Genomic DNA, 25,087 nt, shown 5'->3' with positions numbered 1-25,087 from the left:
ATGTAGCAAGGAAAGAACTTTTGCTGTAACATTTTCCCCAATTTGCAGATTCTGGTCCATCGCGTAGGTTGGAATGATTTACCAGTTGGCATTTGTGTTATTGGAACCAATGCTAAAGCTTGCTTGGTTTGAGACAAATGAATTTATATTTGGAGACAGGATTCTGAACACAGTGCTTGCTTTTTCTAGTTTATATTGAACTAGATAGACTTTGAAGCAGCAACCCTGGACTGTAGAGTGGCAGGACTGTTGATATGCTGATTGTAACAACTGTCTTCTACATGTGCTCAGATAGCTAGAGAAATAAGACCTACTCACGATTATGAAGATAGCCAGAAGCTAATCTGTTTTAAAAAGTGATTCAGCATCGAAAGACAGACACTCCTCAAACTGGAATTTCAGAGAAGTGCAGAATGAACAATTCTGTCCATGGATGCCAAAAATCATTTTCTGCATGCTGTTACACACACACACACACACACACACACACACACACACACACACACACACGCACGCACGCGCGCACACACACACACATAGAGATTACATGCAGATAACCCATTTACTTTTTAATTTTAGATTGTTTTCTTGCAAAGCAATTGTGGTTAGTTATAATATATAGCAACATTTAATCTATCTTTGGTTCTAAGTTTTAGAGATATTTTTCCCAAAAATAAATAGGCATGGCAGGAAAAATAATTCAGCTATCTTAAGAGAAAACTCAGTATTTTATAAAAAAAAATTGAGCAAAAAATATATAGCTGATATTTGTTTTAGACATCTTTTCTAATTCTCTTGCTTAAAATCTAACACCAGTGCAACTTTATTAAACTGAATGTGCATACTGTATTTACCTATACAGCAAAGACACAAAAATATCATAGAACAAAATAGTTTCCCTTAAAATATCTTAAGAATTATGCTTTCTAACATGTATTAGAAAATTAAACTGCTAAAAATATATTGGCAAAGCTGACTCTGAAAAAGCGCAAGAAAATAAAGATGGATGTAGTGGTATCTGCAGATCACACAGATCTTCAAAAAATAAAAGAACTTATGATTCAAAAACCCTCCCCTGCAAACATTTCAGCAAATATTTACATGTTTGGAATTTTGAATGATTACTTTTCCAAAGTTTCATCCAACTTCCATTATGTATTCAACTCTTGGCACAATTAATGAGCTTCATTTGCTAGCGACCTCCGTCTCTTTTCAAATATGATTTTGGAATCATATAATTCTCTCTCCCTATAGCCAAGGGATGGCCCCTTTAGATACTTTGCCTCAGCTGCCTCATAATCTAAGCCATCAACAGCAGAAATTGAGCAAATAATTGCTTCTGGTAGAAGAACTTCCAAGATAAACTTGATTTTGTCATCTTTTATCAGAGTTAGCATCTTCTGATCTATTTGTTTATAGATTTCTTGTAGATATTTCACCACCTCATCCAGTTGATCTTCATCTTCAAAGTATGTTTCAATACATGGTGTGAAACTCTTTGCATTCAAAAATGATTTCAGCCATTTGGATTTTTTTGTGCCCTTTAAAATGCCCAGGAGATGATCCTCTGTTCCTTTTGCACTGACAATGAAATCTACCAGGTTCTTGTTAGCTCGATCCCGAGCAGGCTTCATCCGGTCAGGGAGAATTTTCTGGAAAGATATTCTCTTGGCGTGGGATGTCACAGCCATTTGTTCCCCTGTGTCTTCATTGTGTAGCTTTGGAAATATATTTCTGAAGGTGTCTTGTTTGATTATTTTCCTGACTGGGTAACTGATGTCAGCAGCATAATATTCAAAGAAGGAGCCTGTAAAAGAACCACAGCCTAGTCTAACTCTGTAGTCACAAATGAGTGACACGCACCAATCGATACTTTCACTATACTCCTCCCTAGCTTTCTCCACTAGTGCCTGCTTCTCTTTACAGTCATATTTTTTTAATCTTCTGAAGGATACTCTAACACCTTTCTTTTGAGGATTCATGTTTGCCTCAACAAAAAGCACACTCGCTTTCCTCTCTTTTCGCCTAATGCTTTTTATCACTGCTGGCCAAAATGGGTATTTTTGATATTTAAACCACACTATCATTCCGGTTTCAAATGCACGTGTCTCATAGCAGAGAATGAAGCGAGGAAGGTCTTCATCATCGTCGTCGTCATCATTATCTAATGCAGCTGCACTAGCAGGATTCAGAGACAATAGCTTGCCAGAAGCTCGGGCTTCTTCCTCAAGATCTTCTAAATCCAGTCTCTGAAGCAGTAGATCACTATTGACTGGATTACAGGCAGGAAGTGAAACCTGATAATCCCCTGAGCACCCTGCAGGGGAGGTCTCAGCACCTACTTCTGATTCCACAGAAGACTGATTTTGGCTACCATAGAAGCATGGATTCTGATTCGATGGGCCCTCTCCAGGATCTTCCATATTATTCTCTGGGAAGGTGGGACATTCAGAGGAAACCACTGGGACCTCTGAGTAGATGTCTTGAGACTCCTGTTTCGGTACAGCAAGATCGTCTGATGATGGGACAAACTTTTCTTCTTTAATGTCTTCACTTTCCTCTTTGAGTGATAAATTCACGGACATGATTGCTGAGATGTCAATCTTTTTCTTTTCTTCTTTTTTATCATCATCATCATCTGGAAATGAAGGATAAGTTTGGCACCAGCTGAAGTTCTGTGATGACTTTGTTTCCACTTCACTTGGAATACTATCACTGGTTGTGTGCACCTGTAACTTATCATCAGATAGGGAATCATCACTCTCTGAGCATAGTAACATAGAAGCTGAGTCGTCTTGGAGGTTGCTTTCAAGTTTCCGATACTTTTTAGGAGGAGGTGAATCAGACAGCTGTTGTGGCACACTTTCAGATGCTGTAGTGGTGTCTTCTTCATCTGGCATGCTTTCCTGGCTCTGATTTGTTCTCTCTTTCACGATTTCCAGTGCCATTTTCAGCGATCTTTCATAGGCTGTCTCTTCCCTTGGTGGAACTCTCACCTCTGACTGTCCTGCTAGTGAGGACATAATGGCTTCAACCTCGGATTTACTGAGGACTTTTGTGTCTTTGCTGTCCACAGTAATTTTCTCATCTAGCGAAAGTATTTGCACTTCCAGGGAAAAGGTCTTTTTCCTTTTACTGTTGGATGAAGTTTCAGACCTATATAAGACTATTGCTGGCCATAACTGTTCTTTCCAATTACACAGGACATATTCGCCATCCATTATGATTTAGATGAGTGTGACAAGTAGTTAGGATTACAGACAAAGATTGGTTGGCCTTGTGGCTGCAAATACAAGTGCTACCAAAACAACAGTCTTAGTAAAGTTCCTTTTGATTTAGAACCACAAAAAGTTTATGGTTTATGTGCACTATTTTCTTCCTCAGATGTCCCCAGGATACTTGAACATGTTGTTTGAATGAGAACTCTGGAAGATACTGAAATAGGGAACACACTATTAATAAATAAAATGATCTTGCCAAAGTAGAAGGTGAACAAATGCAAACAAAAGAGATAAACTAAAAACTGTGTTCAATGACAGAACAGATAGACTAAAAAGCAGCCTAATGGATGGGGAAGTAACAACTGGAAATAAACTTGTATGATAACTCCAATTCAAGAACCCCTACTTTTTTGCTAAAGAATATGCATCAGTATTGCTAGAAGTACTTGTAATTGTATGCTACGGAACCTATTCTTGTCATCTAATACTTTGATTCTTTTGTATTCCTAGTATTACATCTGTGGTAGTGAATTTTCCAATTTAGCAATCAGGAGGATCATATGGACAGCCTCATAGAATGTTAGGCTCCATTCTCAAAGTCTTATTCAGAAGTTCTAGAATGAGCTAAAAAAATTGTAATTCTACTAAGTTCTCAAATGATTCCAATACTTCATTGACACTAAAAGGCAATGTATTAGCTGAGTACACGGCTTTGCCTCAAACTTTCAACTGAATTATGCTAATACAAAAGTTGCTTTTAAATTGAAAATGCTATATATGGAAAGCAGGAAGCAAAATCAAGTATCCTTTAAGACATCAGCATACTTTCAAATGTGAATTTTCTCCTGAAATGGGATGAATCTTACCCTCTGTCACGTGGACGGTGACAGTCTTGCAATGTGATCCAACTATCTTGATTCTCAAGCCAGTTGATTTCCAGGCAAGTCTTTCACCCTACGGGGCATGTATGTAGTTAGTTACACTGCCTTTCTGGGCTCAAGTCAAATCACATGCAGAGTTCCCACATCACATGCACCTCTGATATTAACCGAGGTGTACAAAAGGAAGACAAGGAATCAAATCAATAAAAGGGAAGTGTTAAAACAACAACCTGCCTACCCAAACTTCCTGGCATGCCACTGTGAAACACAGGTATGAGATAAAATCTCATCATTAATGGAGATGGCATATTTGTTTTCCCTTGTGTTCTTACAAGATGAAATGTTCCTTACCATTCATGCTGAAATGGTCTCGCTCTAGGAAAATATGAGGTGAGACATGAGGAAAGGGAGGTAACAAATTATCTTGTGTCTACTATGAATCACAGTTTAGATTTTCTGATTGAATATTCACATCAGTTATCACATGGATTTCTTATTTAAAGTTGCAGTGGTTTTCAATGGAGTCACAGTTATATGGCACACTCTGTCTCCTAGTCTAATTTAAAAAAAAAATAGTTTCACTGTTTTGTTTCCCTGCTTCGTAACAATGATTGCCTGAAGAAAATTCAGGCTTTCTGGCACATATGCCATCTTATGACTAGAACCAGAAATGCAGCCTGTTGGTGATATAGGCAAGGCCTTAACACAAGATCCATCTCATGGGAGAAGGTTAGAAACTGTACTAGCTAGTCAGGAGCCTTCTTGTGTGTTTAGAATTGTTTAGGCTAAGTGTAAGGTTTTAAGGGCTGGGGATGTGGTTCACTGTTAAGAGTGTTTGCCTGGCATGTATAAGATCCTGGGTTCAGTTCCCAGTACCACATTTAAAAACATTAAATAAAGTACATTTAAGGGTTTGTAGTACAGGATAGAAATAGGGTAATGTTTTTACCACAGTAGTTCTGATGATCCAGAAGCTCATACAAATTGAAATGATACAAAATACATATACACATAAAAGGCAAGTATATGACACAAATATCTGCCCTGAATATTCTCTTTTTAGAAAATTTTTACAAAGAAGAATGAATGCCCATTTCAAACCAGGTTCAGGAACCTCTCTCAAGAGTATGGTTTGAACACAATTCTACATAAATAAGTGTTATACACATGATTTTATATAACTTATTAAATGAGGCTTGTCCCAAGTCTTTAGTATTTTATCTCAATATTTCCCTAAAGATGTAAAAAAAAGCCCAAGTAAACATGAATTACTATTTTAAAAATAAAGAATGGTAAAGGCTCTAACTATACAGATAATGTATATTTTGTTAGAGCTGTATTTTCAGATTTAATTGCATACACTATAGTAATATGCATCTATTAAGTTAACACATGTAATTAGTGCTCCATAATTTTCTCTTTCTTAGGTGCTATTTCTCAGAGACTTTCAAATTACTTCATGTGGAGGCTCATGTTTTCTCTTTACCAGCTATGGAATACTACAGAGTATGCATACCCTATACTATACAATATTCCTTAAATGGCTCACAGGAATAAAGCAAAAATTTTGTTTTATCCATACACTTACATATGACCTGAAATTATGAACTGCAAGGAGGACACACACAGAGTTATAATCAGAACAGCAGCTAAGCCACTCCTCTGACCAGATGTAGGAAAATTTCCACTATTGGAAAAACAATTAAGTATGGTTGTGGAAGCATATATGTATGTTTATGAATGTTTGTGTGTCTGAAACAAAATGAGTATGCTATGCTGTTTGAGCTTCATTTTTCTTTCACAGTTAAACAAATAATCATGAGGCAATCTACACTTTAGTGGTATTAAAATGGGTTAAACATATTAAAAATAGCACTTTGACTACCCAGAAATGCTGAATGCTACATAGGAGTTTCTGTCACTTTTTTCCCAACCACACACATATACATGTATATATTATGTGTGCGTGTCTTCACTCAACTGCACATCTGATCCCCTTCCTATACTCATATGCATGTAACATATATATACCTTTCTGTGTATCCCAATTAGCAGATGTATGAATACAGTGCTGTTGAATACTTCTGTCAGTTTTATTTCTGTGTAAATGAAAAAAATGTTTGAAATTTCATAGAATAACAGAACGCCTTGTAATATCAACAGGGTCTGCCAAGTTAGGAAATTAGCATGAACGGCCATGCTGCACTGAAGCCTTAATTTAGAGGCTGTAATCTGATCACCCCTTTCCCCTCTGTGGACTTAAAAAAACCTTGGGAGATACAAAAGTTCCAGAGGATTAATGCCCTCAAAATGCCAGCAATTCTTTAAAAATCACACAATGTTCCTTCCACTCTAAGATCATCCTTCCTATTTTCTCATTTTTTATCCCAGAACTCCTAGAAGTCACTAGAAAGTAAATTTAAGTCAGACATTACCTTGAAGCTTCTTGTCAGCTGCAGCCTGCTAAAATTCAGCTCCTCCCCCAAGACTGGCAGGGCAGAACTCACAGGCACTGCTCAGAGAAGGCTCCGCCCCCGCAGTGATGCAGAGCACAAGGCCACTCCCTGAATTACAGGAGAGACAATTGCCAAGAAAAACCGCTTAAGTGTTGAGACGTGGAAACGTTCCCCTTTACAGAACTTCACAATGTAATAGCGACAAGGGTCTGTCTAATTTCCATTCAAACTCTGAGTGTGGATGATTTCTTGAGGAGGTCGAAAAACACTTTATCTCATAATAAGAAAACCACAGTTTAACTATTTCTTACATATTTTAACTAGCCTTCTCTGGCATCCTATGTCTATAGGTGATTATTTTCTTTTATTATTAGTATGTCTTCATTGCAAAATGATGGGCTTGGATTAAAACTTTTTCATATATGATTATCATGTGCTTTGTTCTTATTTATTCCTCTGCCTTTTCTTGTTCCCACTTCCCACTCTGAATGGCCCCTTTCCTCTTCCCTCTGGCGCCCTCCCCCCCGCCCCCGTGCATACACAATATACCCACACCCACTCACCCCACTTGGAATAAGAACACAACAAAAGAAGAAAACTATATGCCAAATTCCCAGATGAACATAGATGCAGAATTTCTCAATAAAATACTTGTAAACAAAATATATTTAAAGGTGACGTGAAAACCATGCTGATCAACATCTTCTAAAGTAGAATGAGAAAGATGTTGATTAGGATTGCGTAGTAACTTTACATTGTTTTAGATAAAACTGACTTCTGTGTCCAAAACATGGTATGTCTCTCCTTTGACTCAGTTCTTCTCTTACATTCTTCAGGAAAGCCTCAGAGATTGCTGCCTATAACATGGTTATTTTTGACTAGAAAGTGAAAATCGTGTTTGGGAAGAAATGATCCATTTCTGTGTATCCTACTCTACAACAGGAAGCTGTGTTTTCTAATATTTTGCTGCTGTGTTTCACACTTGGGAAATTCAGTGCAGGGAGATTTGTTTTTAAATTACATGCCTTTTGTTCATCAGAATATCCCTATGGTAATTTTAAACTAAAAGGCCAGTTTAAGTATAATTATACTTAAATTATAATTGATAACTTGAAAAATGCAGTGTTTTATTTGCATCAGCACAACACATGATATGACATTATTTAGGTGGTATAATTTTTAAATGTATATTTTTTAAAAATCACATTTATATAAACTTTAGTATCAGAATAATAAATACTAATAAACCAATAAAGTCCATCTCTAGGCTGGTATGTTGTTGGCTTTATATTATGCAATGTTTGTGGCATAAATATCCACAAATCTCACACATTCACTCCCCAAATGTTTGATTTGCTGATGTCAAATTTTAATGTAGGTCATCAAGTCACCAGAAAGGGGAGGGTGCTCTGTTTTAAACAGTCCAAAGGACACAAACTTCTTCCATCCTATGGCTTTACCATCTTCTTGGGCCTTGAAATCCTTCAGTACATAATTTGTGTTGGGCTAGGGATCTAAGGAAGAGTGAAAATGGACAGTCTTGTGGACAGTTTTAAGGGCTGTGTCTGGCAAATATCACTGCTGGCCTCTGTCCTCTAACCAGAACTCAGGTAGAGAGGGCAGACTGCCATAGAGCCCGAGGAATGTAGTTTCCTTGTTATTCAGGAGGAAAACAGAGTTTGGTCAACATGTAGCACTCTCTCTGCCACTTGAAGTTTTTTTCTTTCAATTTTTACTGATGTCTTTTATTTGTCTAACTGCATAGCTGTGAAGATTCTAAAGACAATACCACCACAAGTAGATGAACTGCTGCTAGTCTGGGCTTTCTGCCTCACTTTCACTACTTTTCATGTTCACTAGAAATTGACCACAATAGATAGATACACTTTGGAAAGCTATTCTGAACTAAGAAGTGAATTAGAAAAATGATGTAACTCATTAGAGATGGATGATCTTAAGCCCCTAACAGGACTACAACATTCTGATATCAACTTATGGAACTGTGAACTTGTATCTTAGCTCTATCCTTGTATTTCCCAGTCTGTCTTTTGAATAGCAGAACAAAAATAGTTGATCTTATACGAACCAACAAAAGCGAATCATTCTTGCAGAATACTAAGTATTATTATTTAACCTAAATAGGATTACTGGGCTGGTGTATTATATATATGACTTTATTTAAATGAAGAGCGTTATCTGATTATATACTTTATAATATTTTTCTACCTACTCATTTACATGCCAAGTGCACATAAAATATAGTTATTATACTTTAAAACTATACTTTCTTGTCTATTTCCTATAGTGTGCACAAATCAGTCAATATTATGCCAATTCCATGGATATACTTTTTATTTTACTGTTTTGTAGAATGATGTGAAGAGTGATAACTACTAATGAATGCTAAAATTATACTAGTGATATTATTAAGTAGATGATATAAAAAATCAAATATATTTGCTATAATTTTTATATGCCAGGCAATAGTATTAGTATTTGACTGGTAACTCACTAAAAGCCAGATAATAACTTATTTCATTCCATATAAACATTATTAGTATTAGTATTGAGGATAGATGCCAGTGATTTATTACCACATGCCAGGCAGTCTGTTAAATTATCTACATACATTATAAAATATTGTTAGAAAGGCTCTCAAGTTTGAACATAACCCTCAAAGTTCATGTAAAGGAAATTTAAATCCTCAGTGCTATGTTGAGAGGTGAGAGACTTTATGTGTTGATTAGAACGTCAGTGAACCCATTACTGCCACACTGCAGCAGTGGTTTATTCCTTGTAGGAGTGGGTTCCAGTTAAAAAGATGAATTTGCCGGGTGGTGGTGGCGCACGCCTTTAATCCCAGCACTCGGGAGGCAGAGCCAGGCGGATCTCTGTGAGTTCGAGGCCAGCCTGGTCTACCAAGTGAGTTCCAGGAAAGGCGCAAAGCTACACAGAGAAACCCTGTCTCGAAAAACCAAAAAAAAAAAAAAAAAAAAAAGAAAAGAAAAGAAAAAAAGAAAAAGATGAATTCAGGCTGCTCATCCTTTTTCTCTTGTTTGCTCCTTTACTATATGCTACTTTTTGTGACCTTACAATACATAATAAGGCCCCTGGCAGATATGGCCTCTCAGTTCATGGGTATTTCAGCTTGCACAACTGTGAGCTTAGTATTTGCCCATTGTGAAGAAATTTCTTGGTCTCAAGTACTCTGTTATAACAGCACAAATGGACTAAAGCAGTGAGCATTTTCAGCATTCTCATTTTGCAAATGAGGCATTAGAGAGATTAAGGAATGTTTACAAGAATGTCCACAGTGTATTTGGCACAGGACATTTGGACCTAGGTACTCTGACTCCAGAGTTAATATTTGTAATCACTAAGACACATTGAAAATCCCGTTACAAATAAAAAATGTTCTATACCTGTGCGTGGGATGAACAGCTGAGCAAAATTATTAATCTTAAAGCATTATGTGCTGAGTCACTGAAACATAAAAGAGAATATTGTACCTGATTCTGCATTTAGCTTGCCTCCTTCCTTGCTCCTCTCCTATGTCTCCTCCATTTGGTTATGACAGTCTCACATAATCATTGTAGTGAGTGACATCTCATCATCTTTGCCAAATTATGCTAAATGCATAGAAGGTGTAGCCAGCACACAACAGGAGGATACTTTGCAATGGAGTGGGACACTTAGAACCTGTCCACCACAACACTGATTTTATATGACATTTTCAAAATAATAGAAGGGTAATAACAGTGAAAGATCAGCACTGCTGGTGTTCCAGATGAGAAAAAGTGTAGCATTAAAGGGACAGCACAAGGAAATCATGAGGATGATGCAATATCGACTTCCAGCTGTAATGGTGGTTGTAAGAACCTGAATACATGTTAAACCATGGAGAAATACATACAGTTCAAGTATAATGTATTCTGCTTTAAAACACAATTTTAATCTATAATAATACAAAGAATAAAAATGTAAACACAACATATAATAACTGTTATACAAAAATCAACTCTATTAACACTTTAGGAACCACTTGTTCCTAGGGTGTGTTTAACATAAATAGCAAGAATAACACATGCATACATTACTAAAGGGCACCGAAAGTACTTTCTCTTAAAATATAAAAAGACATAAGAGAATGTCATTAACAATTTAAAAAACAATGACAAATCTCTAGATATCTTAAAAAGGTCCTAGCTTTCCCTCAGTCTATCATAGAACTATGTTAATTTAAGTATTAAAGGTTGATGAACTCTGTGGTAGTATGAATGAGAATGGCCCCCATAGGCTCATATATATGAATGCTTAGTCACCAGGGAGTAGAACTGCTTGGGAAGGATTAGGAGGTATGGCTTTGTTGGAGGACCTGTTTCCCTGGGGATGGGCTTTGAAGTGCTCTCATGCCCGCTGGCCTGCTCTCTCTCTCGCCCCCCCCCCCTCTCTCTCTCTGTGTGTGTGTGTGTGTGTGTGTGTGTGTGTGAGAGAGAGAGAGAGAGAGAGATACAGTAAGCTATAGCTGCCTTCCAAAGATCAGAGAGATTCTAATAGGAGGTTCCCTGCCACTGGGAGAGGGAAGACTACTGAGAAAGCTTTAACTTTCAAGATCAAAGCCCAAAGGCACCCCTAAACATTGCTACCTGGGCAATACTTCCTGCCTCATTGGGAGCCTAGTACCTAATACTAACAGGGGCAAAACGGAAGAGCATGAAGACAGATTACCTTCTGGTAGTACAGGTATATAGGGACTGACAAATATTTAGGGTTAGGAATAGAGGACCAAAATCTTGTAGTGCACCAGTCTCTACTTGAAAAACTGATAATGCAAGCCAGTAAGGATAAGATGATAAAACATAAGAAACAACATCAAACATAGTTTTATGACACCAACATTTGCTGGATAACAACACAATAAAAAGTACAGAAAACTACAGACTAATATCTCTTATAAACATAAAAGCAGAAATCCTCACCAAATGCTACTGCTCAAAGCAATGGCATAGATAAAAGACATATCATGACCAAATGAAATTCATACTTGGTAATATAAGAATTGTTCAACATCCCCAAATCCATCAATTCAACTTACCATACTAGAAGACCAAAAATGATGAAAAAATCATAGTAACTGAGGCAGACAAAGCATCTAACAACATTCCACAAATATTTAGGATAACAACACTGAGCACATTATAAAACAAATGAATCTTTGTCAATCAGATCACCAGTATCTATAAAAACCCTACAGTTATCATTATATGTAGTGGTAATACATGGAATGTCTTTCTGCTAAAAGCAGGAACACAGTAAGAATATCTGCTTTGAACATTTCTAGTCAACACTGGGTTGGAGCCCCAGTGAATAAAATGAGTACTGAAAAATAGATTAATTATGTACGCATGTATGCCCTGGAAAGGAAAAGGAAAACTGCATTTGTAGATAACATGAATGATCTATAACTATAACCCTAATGAATCAACTAGTCTACAGTTGACTGTGTTTCTATACAACAAAGATTTAAGGTAAAAGTTTTTAAACTCCATGTATAATTTTATTTTTTAAAAATACAAGAAACATGGCCGGGAGATAGCTCAATTGGTGACACGTTTGCATTGCAAGTACAAAGATCTGAATTGGATCCCTATGATCTATATTTATAAAGCCAGGTGTTGTGGTTTGTGCTTGTAATCCAGTACTTGGATGGTAGAGACAGATGGATTCCCCAGGGCTTGCTGGCCAGCCAAGCTTACCTACTTGGCAAGTTTTGGGTCAAGGAGAGACTCCATCTCAAACAAAACAAAACAAAACCAAAAACAAAACTAAACTAAATGCAAGATTAATATTTTGGAAACTTTAATATGCAGATGCAAATAATTAAAGATCTGAATAAATAGGGATATATACTATGTGAATTGACGGAAACACTGATTTTAGGGTAAAACAACTCTCCATAGATATCTATAATTACTGTAACTTCAATAAAATCTCAGCAAGCTTTTTGTGGAAGTTGAAATAAGAACTATAAAATATGTTGGAAAAGCACACAAAGTAGAGGAGCCAGAATGATAGTGAAAAGGAAATATAAAAGGTAGAAGACTCACATTATGTATACTGACATAAGACTGACATAGGCCAATAGAACACAAATAAACTAGCAAATAATGCCTACTGGTTTCTGAAAAGTTCTTTTTGATAAATCATACTGGAACATTTTAAGAATGATTATTCATTGTGACACCTTAGCTAAGACTATGAAGAAAAAATCATTAAAAATGAGCCATGAGCTTATATGTAAAGTGAAAAATCTATAAAATATTAGTAGAATGTCTTTGAGACCGTGGATGAGCCAAATGTTTTTTAAAATACAAATCCAGAAAAACAAGCCAAGAACCATAAAAAATAGCAAAATTGGGCCTGAAATTTTTCTCAAAACTAAAATAAAAAAAAATCAGAGTTGGAGAAAATATGTGCAAAATATACACATACCTCTTATAGAGTTTCTATCCAGAATATATAAGGGACTCTTAAAATTTAGTAATATCAACATCTTAATTAAAATAGATACACAAATTACAGTTGAAGGCATAAAAATATGTTCAACACCATTAGTAATTAAGTGATGCAAGTAAAAGCAGAATGAGGCATCATTAACACCTTTATGATATGGCTGGCATTAAAGAAAAAAACAGTGACAAGATAAACTTCAGAAAATGATGCAGAATAACTATCATATATTGCACTGTGGACCTCTCATTTTTCATTTATTTCTCTAAGCAGACCAATCAGAAACAAGGGGACATGGAACTATCCCAGACCACCAAAATCATGAACCACTCCTCTAGACCTCCAGGGGAGAGTGAATTTCAGTCTTCCCTTGGTTCTTCAGGGAGTTTTTCTTCTGTGTGCTTCGTGTGTGTGTGTGTGTGTGTGTGTGTGTTTAGCTACTTTAACCACAATCATCAAAACCTATAAATCTACTGAGGAGTGGTTACACAAATCATAGAACAGTCATATAATACTCCTCAGCTATGTTAAGGAATAAACTACTTATACATGCAACAATATTTGTAAATACCTGTCTAATGATCAATTTAGTGAAATTTCTGGATTTAAAGGGCTACTTTTTGATTCCATGTAAGTGGCATCCTGGGTAAAGAAAATCCATAGGGACAGAAATAAGCTTGCTGTTTGTCAGAAGTGAAATTGAGACATTGTACTAAATACAGTGAGGTCTGAATGCCATATTTTGAAGATAAGAAAACATTCCATAGTCCAACTGTGGTGTTTTGTGACTAAGTTTGTCAAAACTCATCATGATGTACAGTTGAAAAAAAGAGTGAATTCATCCAAACACTAGGCAGAGCCAGGGAACCCCACAGAAGGGAAAGGATTGTAGGAACCAGAGGGGATGAGATGAGGACATCGGGGGAGCACAGCTCACAAACTTGAACTAAGCAAGGCTCATAGGGGCTCACAGAGACTGAAGCAACAATCCTGGACACTGTATAGGTCTGTGCTAGGTCCTCTGCATATACATTATGGTTGTGTAGCTTGGTGTTCTTGTGGGACTCCCAAAAGTGGGAGTGAGGGGGTGTCTCTGACTCTTTTGCCTTCTCTTGGGACCCCTTTTCTCCTACTGGGTTTCTTGTCCCACCTTAATGTGAGGGGATGTGCTCAGTCTTATTACATCTTGTTAGATCATACTTGGTGAATAACCTTGAGAGGTCTGCTCCTTTTTTTAAAGGAAAACAGAGAGGAGTTGATCTGCGGGAGAGGAGAAGTGGGGGGAAAGTTTGGGAGGAGTGGAGGGAGGGGAAACTATGGTCAGGATGTAATGTATGAGAGAAGAATAAAAGTTTAAAAAAGAGTGAATTTAACTCTATGCAAATTATTTCTCAATAAATGTGAGCCTTCAAAAAAAGAGAGCATCAATCTCCCAGAATATAACCCATAAAAGACATTTGTATTTTACTCTGAGAATAATGGGAATACACAGAGTTTGAGTTTTTCTTTGGATTAACTGACTACCAAAGAAGGTTGTGTGTACCAGAAGTACATATAAAATATTTTAAATATCAAAAAATCTATTAAAAATTAAATTACTTTAATCCTCTGTAATATTTTTATTAACTTGTTAATTTCTTTTAAAGCATTTGGGAGGCTTCTAAGACATACAGCTTTTGAAAAAAAATAGTTTCTAAATCCTAAGATGGGAGAGCTGGTTACTAGTGTGCTTCCACTGAAAAGCAGAACCTTAATAACACAGAAGATATAGATTGGCTACAGAATGAATAGCAGTATCTTTTGTGCATTAGGTTAAAGGAGAATCAGAGTTATCTAGTAAAAATCTTCCCAAAGATCATTGGGGGTGTCCATAGACATGATTAAAGAATTAGTTTTAGAAAAGAACAGGCCTCCTATGTATATCAGCTAGCCATGGCATATCAAGTTGCAGTAAGACTAGGCACTCCTCTCCTTCTGAGGCTGGAAGAGGCAACCCAGTAGGAGGAAAGGGTCCCAAAAGCAGGTAACAGAGTCAGAGACAGCCCCTGCTCCCACTGTAAGGACGGATGGGGGAAGGAAGAGGGGAGGTTGGGAGGAAGGACTGAGAGGAGAGGAGGGAGGGAGGAGAAACTGTGATTGGGTTGGGAAAAAAGTAATAAATAAATAGAAAAAAGTAATCTTAGACATTTCATGGACATGCAAACTATTCAGTTATCCTTAAGACAGAGGTACACATAAATAACAAAGGAACTTGACAGTAAACAAGAATATTTCAAATGGAGTAAAAGGCAAGCTGCAGTATATCACTGGCAAGGAGAAAAAAACTTTCATAATCTTTGGCCAAATGTAAGTATGTTTCATGACACAAAAGCTTTGTAAAAGAGAACAGCAGCCGGGCGGTGGTGGCGCACGCCTTTAATCCCAGCACTGGGGAGGCAGAGGCAGGAGGATCTCTGTGAGTTCAAGGCCAGCCTGGTCTCCAAAGCGAGTTCCAGGAAAGGCGCAAAGCTACACAGAGAAACCCTGTCTTGAAAAACCAAAAAAAAAAAAAAAAAAAAAAAAAAAAGAGAACAGCAAAAAGAAAACAACAGTTCTGTATTTTTCCATTACTATTAAAATCTATAGAATGCCAATAGATATGACTACTGAGAGTTAAGGTTGTAGATTGTGTAATGGGAAACATTTTCTAAAGAACAAAATCAAAGAAAAGGAAACTAGAGCCTCACAAAACATTATCACAACACATACACAAACCTCTATTATATGCCCAGACAATTAAGCTGTGCTGTTCTTCACTGAAGTAAAGGACAGAAAGACCTGTCTAGGACCCACTTCTGGAAATTTAAAGAAAAAGAAACATTCCTCACAATGCCTGCCATTCTCTGGGATATCCATAGGAAAAGATCTAGGCATGACCAAACTTATTCTTATCACCCAAGTTCATTGTACTTATCTAGTATTTTTTTTAGTGAGGCCATAAGAGAGACTGTCAAAGATCAAATACTTAAATATCAATTTTCTCAGGCAGGTGTTAAGGCAAGGTCCTCTGATATAATGTATAAAGACATGGGTTTTGGAACCCAGTTTTAACTGTACTAGAATACTGAATGGGCAACTTGTACCACCCACTATCAAAACATATTCCAAGGGGTAAATGTCTTTTGAGCATCAGTAGCAGACTAAGTGAGTGACACCAGGTAGACAATGACAGGGAAGATGGTAAAGTAGAAGCTCAGTATCAACTGGAGACGTTCTAAATATGGAAAGGATTCATTAGTACATCTAGATTTGGGCAAGAAATCAATCAGTGAGCTTTTAGTCATCCAGAAAAGTCCTTAGGTCACAGTGCTTTATGTTTGCCTATCTGGCTTAACTAGAAAAACAGTCATTTTAGAGGCCTCTATTTAGGGCTACTTAATAGTTTTTTTTTTTTTCTTGAAGCTTACTCAATTCAAGTGTTTCTGAAAATTTATAAATGAGGTTGAATAAAGTGCTGGGGAACTATCTCAGTAATGTGCTTGCCACACTTGTGAAGACCTGAGTTTATCCCAAGCACCTATGTAAAAGCCAGATACAATGGCTTGTGCCTACCATCCCTGTCTGGGGGGGACAGACAAGAGGATCCCTAGCGCTTGCTGGCCAGTCAGTCTAGCCAAGTCAAGGGAACTGCAGGTTCAGTAGATATTTTGTCTGAAAAAAAATGTGAAGAGTGATTGAGGAAGACACCCAGTGAAGACCTCTGGCCTCCACATACATAAATGCACACACAAGCATGTGCCACCCTCACCATGAACATATACACAATTCAATAAGAGAAAAAAAGCTTGAATAAATAATTTAAATGCATAACACTAGAAGATAACTCATTTAAAAAAAGACGGATGAGGGCTGGTGGAATGGTCCAGTAGTTTATAGTGTTTACTGCTCTTTCAAGAAGACTTGAGTTCAGTTCCTAGCACACATACCAGGTGGCTCTAAACTGCCTGTAATTCCAGCTCCAGGAGATCCAACACCCTTTTTTTGGGCCTCCACAAGTACCCGCACAGAGAGGCGAGCGCGCGCGCGCGCGCGCGCGCGCACACACACACACACACACACACAGAGAGAGAGAGAGAGAGAGAGAGAGAGAGAGAGAGAGAGAGAGAGAGAACTAAAAAAACAAAGACAAAATTACTTGGTACCAGGTCAAGACATAAGACTGTGGTTAGGGAAATTATTTAAATTACTTTAAATTGATACTTTTATAATGTTCCAGTACACAGTCCTTATTGTAGCCACTGTAGAAAAGGAATTAGTATGTGTGCCGGTGACAAATGAGAGATGAGCAAGGACAGCAGGGAGAATACCGGGGTACCGTTCCCATCTGTGTCCTCTGCGATCTTCCAAAGTTTATTCTAAGGACTCTTCTTTTAACTTACCTAAGTTGTCACTGCTGTTTTACCTACCCGTACCCGCTAGACAGAATTCAGAATCTGTGTCTCCTATGCTGGCCCAGATAATGTAATAGCCTATCATTAAGAGGACGTCAGTCAGAGGTTTGGAATCCCTGACATGGTCATTTATTGTCAGGATTCTTTCCAAGGGTCTTTGCAAGTCCTATAGTTGGCTTGGACGTGGCAGTCTTCCAAAAGTAGCTATCATTGTGAACATTTGCCTAATTTCATTATAGAGCTTTAACATATACGTTTTCCTCAACTTATAATAGAGTCATACTCAAATAAACTCATCATAGCTTGAAAATATTAAACTGTGTTTGTGGTGTTCTGTGGACACACTGAGATACACAGACAGACACACACACACACACACACACACACACACACACACACACACACATTCCAGAATCACTGGTAGAGATGGCTATGCTAGTTAATACCTATAATTCCAGCACTATGGAGGCAGAGACAAGAAGACAGCTGCAAATTCTAGGCCAATCTGGTCTACACAGCCAGTATCAGGCCAGCCTATACTGTAGAGTGAGACCTTATCTCAAAAAAACAAACCACAGGGGGCTGAAGGGATGGCTTAGTGTTAAGAGCACTGGCTTGTCTTTCAGAGGATCTGAGCTTGAAACTGAGCAGCCACATGGTTTTATTTGTTTCCTGTTGTTACCACATGACTGACTAAAAGCTGTCTTGACTCTCACTCCAGCTATGTTCCCAGCAAAGCTACTGGGCTGGACACTTCTACAGCTGCATTGCCTTTCTAGGATGCAAATGGATCCCAGTCACACTGCCCATGTCACTTGCAAATGTGATATTAACTGAAGCTGTGCAAAAAAGGAACAGAGAATCAAAGCAATAAAATGGGTTTTTTTTTAAAGTGTAAATAAATTTCCCTAACAAAACTCTCGTAGGCATGTCATTTTGGTAACAGAGACGGAAGAGAATGGAAGTAACAGTAGCTTTCTGTCTACTATGGGCCAAACTGTATGTTTTAAATGTTTAGAGTCCTCACATCAGTCTTGAATGGGGCTTCTTTGTCTTCCTTACACAACAGTTTTTCAAATGAATTTCAATTATATACTACATGCTGTCTTACACTTTCCTAATACAAAATATGTTTCACTGTTTTGTTTGTTCACTTTATAAAAACACTTGTCTGGAGAAAAATTAGACTATCTGGCAAGCGCCATCTTGTGTCCAGAAGCAGAACTGTCACTACCACGTCCTTGGAGAAAGGTGGGAACTATATCTTGCCAGCCAGTAGCTTTCTCAGGCTTCTAGAATATGCCAGACTGAAAATCAGAGCTTTGTTACACACTGCACAAAAGGTGGAATCCCAATGTCCTCACCTCCAAAGTTATTGACTGTAAAATAAATTTCATGTCTACTGAAAATATAAAATATTAGGAAGCTACAAAAATTTTAATTTTGGAAAGAAAACTCTACTAATAATTACCTGTATAACTTATATATTTTTACATATAAACATGAATTCATACTATTACAAACCATCTTTTTTGTTTGTTTTAATTTGGTTTTGGTTCTTTGAATCAAGGGCGTGCTCTGCAACCCAGGCTGACATGGAAATCACTATGCAGTCTCAAGCTAACTTGGAAACTCAAGGCCATTCTCCTGCCTTAGCCTCTTGAATGCTCAGATTACAGACATAAAACACCATGCCTTGTAGCCAGTTCAGTTCATTAATGCATTGCTTCAAATTCTATTTTCCCTGAACTTGGAAGCATTTTATTTTAAGGTTGATTTTCTGAAGTCATTAGAAAATGACTAAATATAGATTAAAGATGATTTGAAATCCAGCATGTTTGCTTATGCCTATATCCCCATCATTCAATGGGCTGAGGCACGAGGACGGCCGCAAAGTCAGCCTGGGACTACATAGTTCCAGGTGAGCCTGGTCTATAAAGTCTGTCTCAAACAACAACAGCAGCAGCAGATAGTAAGACCACATAACAATTCCATTAGTAGGCTGATCCCCTTTTTCTTATTTGATGGCACATGTTTCGTTAATCGTATTTTTTCTCCTTAAATAACTTAAAACGCTGCTTGCCTTTCTAAACACTTTTTTTTTCACCGACTTCTACTTTGCAAACAGCTTTTCAAATCACTTGCGCTTCATACTTTTATTTGCCAGCTATATATAACACTCCACGGGATTGAAGAATCATGCCACATAATACTTTTCAAACTGCTTAGAGAAATAAACCCAGTCCCCTATCTCACGTTTAAACTGAGACAATGCAGAAAAAAAATAATGGTTCTTGCTGATCACTGCTATACCTGTGGCCTGATAGGAGCGCTCACAAGCAGGATACACGCAGGGCTCTAGCGTACACAACTTGGTTCCTTGCTTGACTGCGTCTAGAAAGAAAAGAAAAAAAAAATCTCCCTCAGCAAAAGAAACAGGTTATGAGAGCATTTATCTCCGTGTGTACTTGTGTGTGTTCGCGTGCGTGCATGCGTGTTTGAAACAAAATAGGTATGCTGTCTCAGCATCATTTTGCTTTTTCTAATTATGAAAATTATCTGGGAATAAAGCAAATCTGAAAATGCTGGAAGCAGTTTTTTAAAAATATAGATCACGCCTCACCTCGCCACCAACGTACCCAAAACACTCGGAGACACAAGGAGTCTAGTTTCCCGCCCCCGCCCCCAGTCAGGAAAACGCGCATTTTTTTTTTTTTAGAAGTGATATCACTCAACAGCGTATCTAAATCTCGTTCCAAGCCCAGGCACCTTTCTGTGTCATTCATTTTCTGCCAGTTATTTTTTTGGCAGACTACAAACATTTAAAAAAAAATCTCATTTTTTTAAAAAAAAAAAAGCCCAAAAAACAAAACTGTACCAGAGACAAAAACATGGAATGCCACGTATGAAAATGAACACGAACAGCATGCCTCACTGAAGTCTTAATTTAGAAGCTGCAATCTGATCACCTCTCCCCACACGACGGACTTTCAAATTACCCGAAAACCCCAAATGCCAGAGGATTGATTCCACCAGAGAAACGACAAATCTATCAAAACATTATTCCATCCCCACCTCTCCCAGGCACTAATTTCTCTCTTCTTTTCCCACCTCTCCCCCAAAGCGCGAAGAAATTACCAGAAAATAACGGGCTACAAGCCAGCCATTACCGCGAGCTCCCAGTCTGCTGCCGCCGCCGCTGAGGGAAGTGCGGCCCCTCCCCCAGGACGGGCGCCGCGGGCGCGCTTCCCACGAGCTGGCTGAAGCTCCGCCCCTTCTCGTGCTGGGGGCTGCAGCGGGAGCGCCCCTCGGGGAGGGACCAGAGCCTCCAACTCAAACCCAGACTGGTTTCAGGCTGGAAAAAAAAAGCCGTTTAAAAAAAAAAAAAAAAAAAGAACCCCGAAAACTCGAAAGCAGAAAGGCAACATGTGTCCTTTACTTTGCATTCAAAGCACCAGGGTGGATGGTCTCCCCCGAAAAAAAAATGCAGAAATGCCTTTATCATATGGTAAAGACCTAGACGAGAATATCTTTTGCAACATACATAGTTGTTTTGTTCTCTCTCTCTCTCTCTCTCTCTCTCCTATCCTGCCATATTATTTCTGCAAACTATATTAAGGTCCAGCTGCTTAAAATATTTTTAAAAAAAATCTGCCAGATCCTTGTTTGTAATTGAGGTGAATTAATAATACCTTATTTGGGGGAGAATTAAGTCTTTGCAAGCTTAATTTTCCTCGTCCTGAGATATGTGCTTACCCCTACTTGCCTTCTCTCTCCTCCCCTCCTCCTCCCCTCCTCTCCCCTCCCCTCTCCGTGTGTGTGTGTGTGTGTGTGTGTGTGTGTGTGTGTGTGTGTGTGTGTGTGTTTTAATCAGGTCTTATTCATCCTTCAGAAACTTTCACACATTTTAGTCATTTCTAAATATGTAACATGAATTAAAATTCTTTAAAGAAATGTGCATTAATACTGAAATTAGCAAGGGAAGCCTCGTAGTAAAAAAAAAATACTGTAAGCTAAAGTGGAAAACTCAACAAACTTGGCACAACTTGTTTTCAGTGCAAAACCATCTGTGTTCTTAAGTGGATGTGGGGCCTTACACCTGTAATCCAAGCACCGGGGAAACTGAGGCAGGAAGCTGGGGGTGTTGAAAGGAGCTTGGGCTAAAGGGTGAGAACCTATCTCAAAAACTAAACTAATGCCCCCCCCCCCCCACACACACACCAAAAATACCCAATAAAATGTTGAGGGCAGCCTAAAGTAGCTCTTACATGTTAACTAGAAATAAACAGCGAAATAAAAGTAAATGGACAAAGGACAAGAGGACATGAATAGTTCATGAAATTCTAAGGGAACACTCTGCTTCCTTGTAAGCAGCCTCATGCAGAGCAAATCTAAATATCTCTGTTTCTGTACTGCTACAAGCCTCAAACCTGTTTGGTAGTGTTTACTTAAATTTGGTGCTCCATCTTAATTAAGGCCCACTTGACTTTTACAATTATCAGTGTTCTGCAACTTACCATTGTACTAAAGCTTACACTTTCGCCTTCCTGTGAAAACTCCATTTTATATCAACTTATTCAGTGGATAAAGGCTAATCATTTTTACTGGAGCTCCTTAAAACCCAGATATTCGAAATGAAAACTGAGCAACACATGAAAGATATCCACCCACTTTAATAATCAAAATAATGCGAATGTAACTAACACTAAGACTTCCCATTTTTTAAAGCCCAGTTTGACTAAAACACAGCAAAGAGATTATGAAAGCAACAATTGGCAGGATTACAAGGAAGCAGAAACTCATGCCTTCTACAAAGCCAGGTAAGGGACTACAAGAAAAAAGCCAAAGTCATTCAGTCTGACTCCTTTAGAGCCTCTCCCCAGTGCATTCATTACCTCCGGGGCTTAGAATTCTGTCTGTTTGCTAGAATACAGGATGATGTCATTTACTCTGGGACTAGGGGGAAATCAGTGGCTGTAATACAAACCTGAGTGCAGTTCACCATTCACATTCCTGCTGGTGAAGACATGGTAAGCTGCTGTCATGCTCAGTAATCCCTATACTTCTTCACATACTCTCTCCCTCATACAGGTTTTGGTGCACTATGCCTTTGGGCTGACCATAATCAGCATGGTTACATCCCCTTGGCCTTAGAGTCATTATGGCACATCTTTCCCTGCTGCTGAAGCCTAGTGGTCGGTTCCCTTTCAGATCTGCTTCGGTAACGGCACTGAATGTCGTGATCTTCTGCAGTGAAGTGCTCATTTCACTCCAGTTTATTAATGATTAGCCATTCTTTGTTCCTGTGCTTTGTTTTTAACAGCTAGACCCATATGGGAAAGCTGTATTGCTGTCATCCTTCATTACACTTTTTTTTTTAATTCAAAAGCACCCAAGAAATTAAGACTAAAATTTAGAATTTTCTTTTCCTTTAAGCCTGACTTGTTGCTTCCTAGGGGGAGCTATATCTTACACACCACCTGTGGATAACAATTCTGAGGTTTACATCTCTTGAGATAATGTTATGCTAAGTTTAAAACCAAAAAAAAAATCTAAAACATTAAACAACCCCATCAATAAACACAGTGAACAAGTAACATGAATCTCTTGCTCATTTTAACAACCAAGAATAGAGAAACAGAGATGGACTGTTAACAAAGCTCTTCCTGTAATAAATAGGAAGCGGAAAAAAAAAAAAAACCTGCTTGCATTGGGAACTCTACAGAAAGAAGAGTTCTTCCGGTGATCCTAAGCAGAAGGGTCAGACAAGGTCAAAGTGGTTCTGTACCTATTCTGGAAGGAGCATCCAGGGTTTATTGGTGAGATGTGGGTCTCTATTGATAGGATCCAACGTCAGAATTTACAGTGCAGCAGTAGAGGCATTATGCTTCTATTTTTCAAATAGAAAGTCAGACTGTTGTGGGTCTGAAACCTTTATTACCTTTATGGAAACAAAATTTCCAATTCTTCACACAAATTTAGGTTGTCATCTCCACATCCCAGACAGCTTATTTACTAAAGATTAATGAGTCACACGAACCTCTAATGTTAACTGAGGTTGTTCAATATCAAATAGTAACTACATTTCATGGTGTGATAATAAAAAAATGCAGACCCCTGCAGTGTTTTCCAAGAAGCCTTATGCTAGGTGAAAGAGATACTAAATTGTTCTTACTTCCCATTAGCCTCTTTCATTCCCCTGAAAATTCACAGGGTAGCTTGAAAAAAATGTATTTTCAATGAGCGATAACTGGGGTAGATTAAAACATGGCCCCAAAGAAAAGGGACTAGATAAAGAGTTTACTTTGCCAAGTGGAAAGGTAGCGGGACAATGAGAGTGGAGACAAGGTCCAGGTCAGAAAAACAAAGGCAGGGTGGACAAAACCAGATAACTAAGATAACACAAACCGGATACCTTATCTTTTTTTTTTTTTTCCTGTTGTAAAAGAAGAAAGGAACGTATTTATGTAGGAGGGTCTTTGGCAGTATCAGGGACATTATTTGTGTTCCTGAATGACTGGAGACTTTTGGGCTTCTCTGGTTATACTGGGGAGTGCTGGGTTTTAATGTTTTCTAAGCTGCTACTGCTGCCCTGTTTATCCAATAAAATTGAAGAAAATCTCATGGACAAAAGACAGAGGGCTCAACTTCAACAACACAGCACAGACTTTGGAGTCAGAGATTTGTGATGGTTGCCAGAGAAGAGGTAAATGGGTTAAAGAACTATGACTACTATTCAAGAAAGCATGCAGATTTCCTTCTAAGGAAAGCCTTGGGGCCTTTAAGCAGATCTTGAGAAACCTTAGTGACCGTGCTATGTGATGACAACCCAGAGCAGTTCTCAAGGACTTGACAGTCCGGTTCACAGGCCAGCTCTGGAGAGCCACTAGCATAACTTCTGTTTAAAACAAGGCAGTCTTTCTCAAAACTATGACACTTAATTGCACTTCTGGTTTCAGAACAGGGAGCTAAATAATCCATACCTCCAAATTTTCAACTGAAAACAGCTTTACTACAAAAGGTAGTTTTAAATTTAAAATGCCACAGATGCAAACTAAAGTAACCTTTGCCATCTCCAAATGTTTTTAAATGTAAGAAGTTTGATGAAATCGGAAGAGCCTTACCCTCTGTCACATGGACTGTGGTAGTCTGACACTATGATCCAGCTGTTTCGATTCACACTCCAGCTGTTTGCCCAGCAGAGCGTTCACTCTCCTGGGTACTTGTATGGCTGCACTGCCTTTCTGGGCACAAGTGGTGTCACAGGCTGACTTGCCCACGTCACTTGCAAGTCTGATATCAACTGAGGCTGGGTAAAAGGAAGACAGAAAATCAAATCAATAAAATGAAAAAAAAATGTGGAGAAACTGCCTACCCAAACTCCAGCTGTTGTGAGGCACAGAAATGAGGGGAAATCACATCCCTGATAATCTCATGATATGCTGATTTTCCTTCTTATTCATATACGTTGAAATGCTTTTTAGGACAACTCTATTTGTTTCATGCTGAAATAATCTCCATTCAGAAAATTAAGAGGTAGAGCCATAAGAGAAGGGAAGTGATAATTGCCTTGTATGCTCTATCAGCCA

General features: G+C 38.2%; 1 protein-coding gene across 2 annotated transcripts; it reads right to left on the bottom strand.

Annotated features, from left to right (window-relative positions):
• Nucleotides 1-699: 699 nt before the first annotated feature.
• Nucleotides 700-24,803, bottom strand: Pwwp3b (PWWP domain containing 3B). 2 transcript variants are annotated; one of them, XM_059250080.1, is made up of 6 exons: nt 24,623-24,803; nt 20,637-20,853; nt 19,812-19,892; nt 6,538-6,666; nt 4,088-4,175; nt 700-3,435 (listed from the first exon to the last, which is right to left on the bottom strand). In XM_059250080.1, the coding sequence occupies exon 6, from the start codon at nt 3,219-3,221 to the stop codon at nt 1,176-1,178; it is 2,046 nt and encodes a 681-aa protein (XP_059106063.1). In that variant the 5' UTR covers nt 3,222-3,435; nt 4,088-4,175; nt 6,538-6,666; nt 19,812-19,892; nt 20,637-20,853; nt 24,623-24,803; the 3' UTR covers nt 700-1,175. The 2 variants fall into 2 exon arrangements, with proteins under 2 accessions (XP_059106063.1, XP_059106062.1); XM_059250079.1 differs by lacking the exon at nt 20,637-20,853.
• Nucleotides 24,804-25,087: the final 284 nt, after the last annotated feature.

This window comes from Peromyscus eremicus, chromosome X (genome assembly GCF_949786415.1).
Source record: "Peromyscus eremicus chromosome X, PerEre_H2_v1, whole genome shotgun sequence".
Classification (NCBI taxonomy): Eukaryota; Metazoa; Chordata; class Mammalia; order Rodentia; family Cricetidae; genus Peromyscus; species Peromyscus eremicus.
This window is presented reverse-complemented; position numbering and strand designations above follow the sequence as displayed.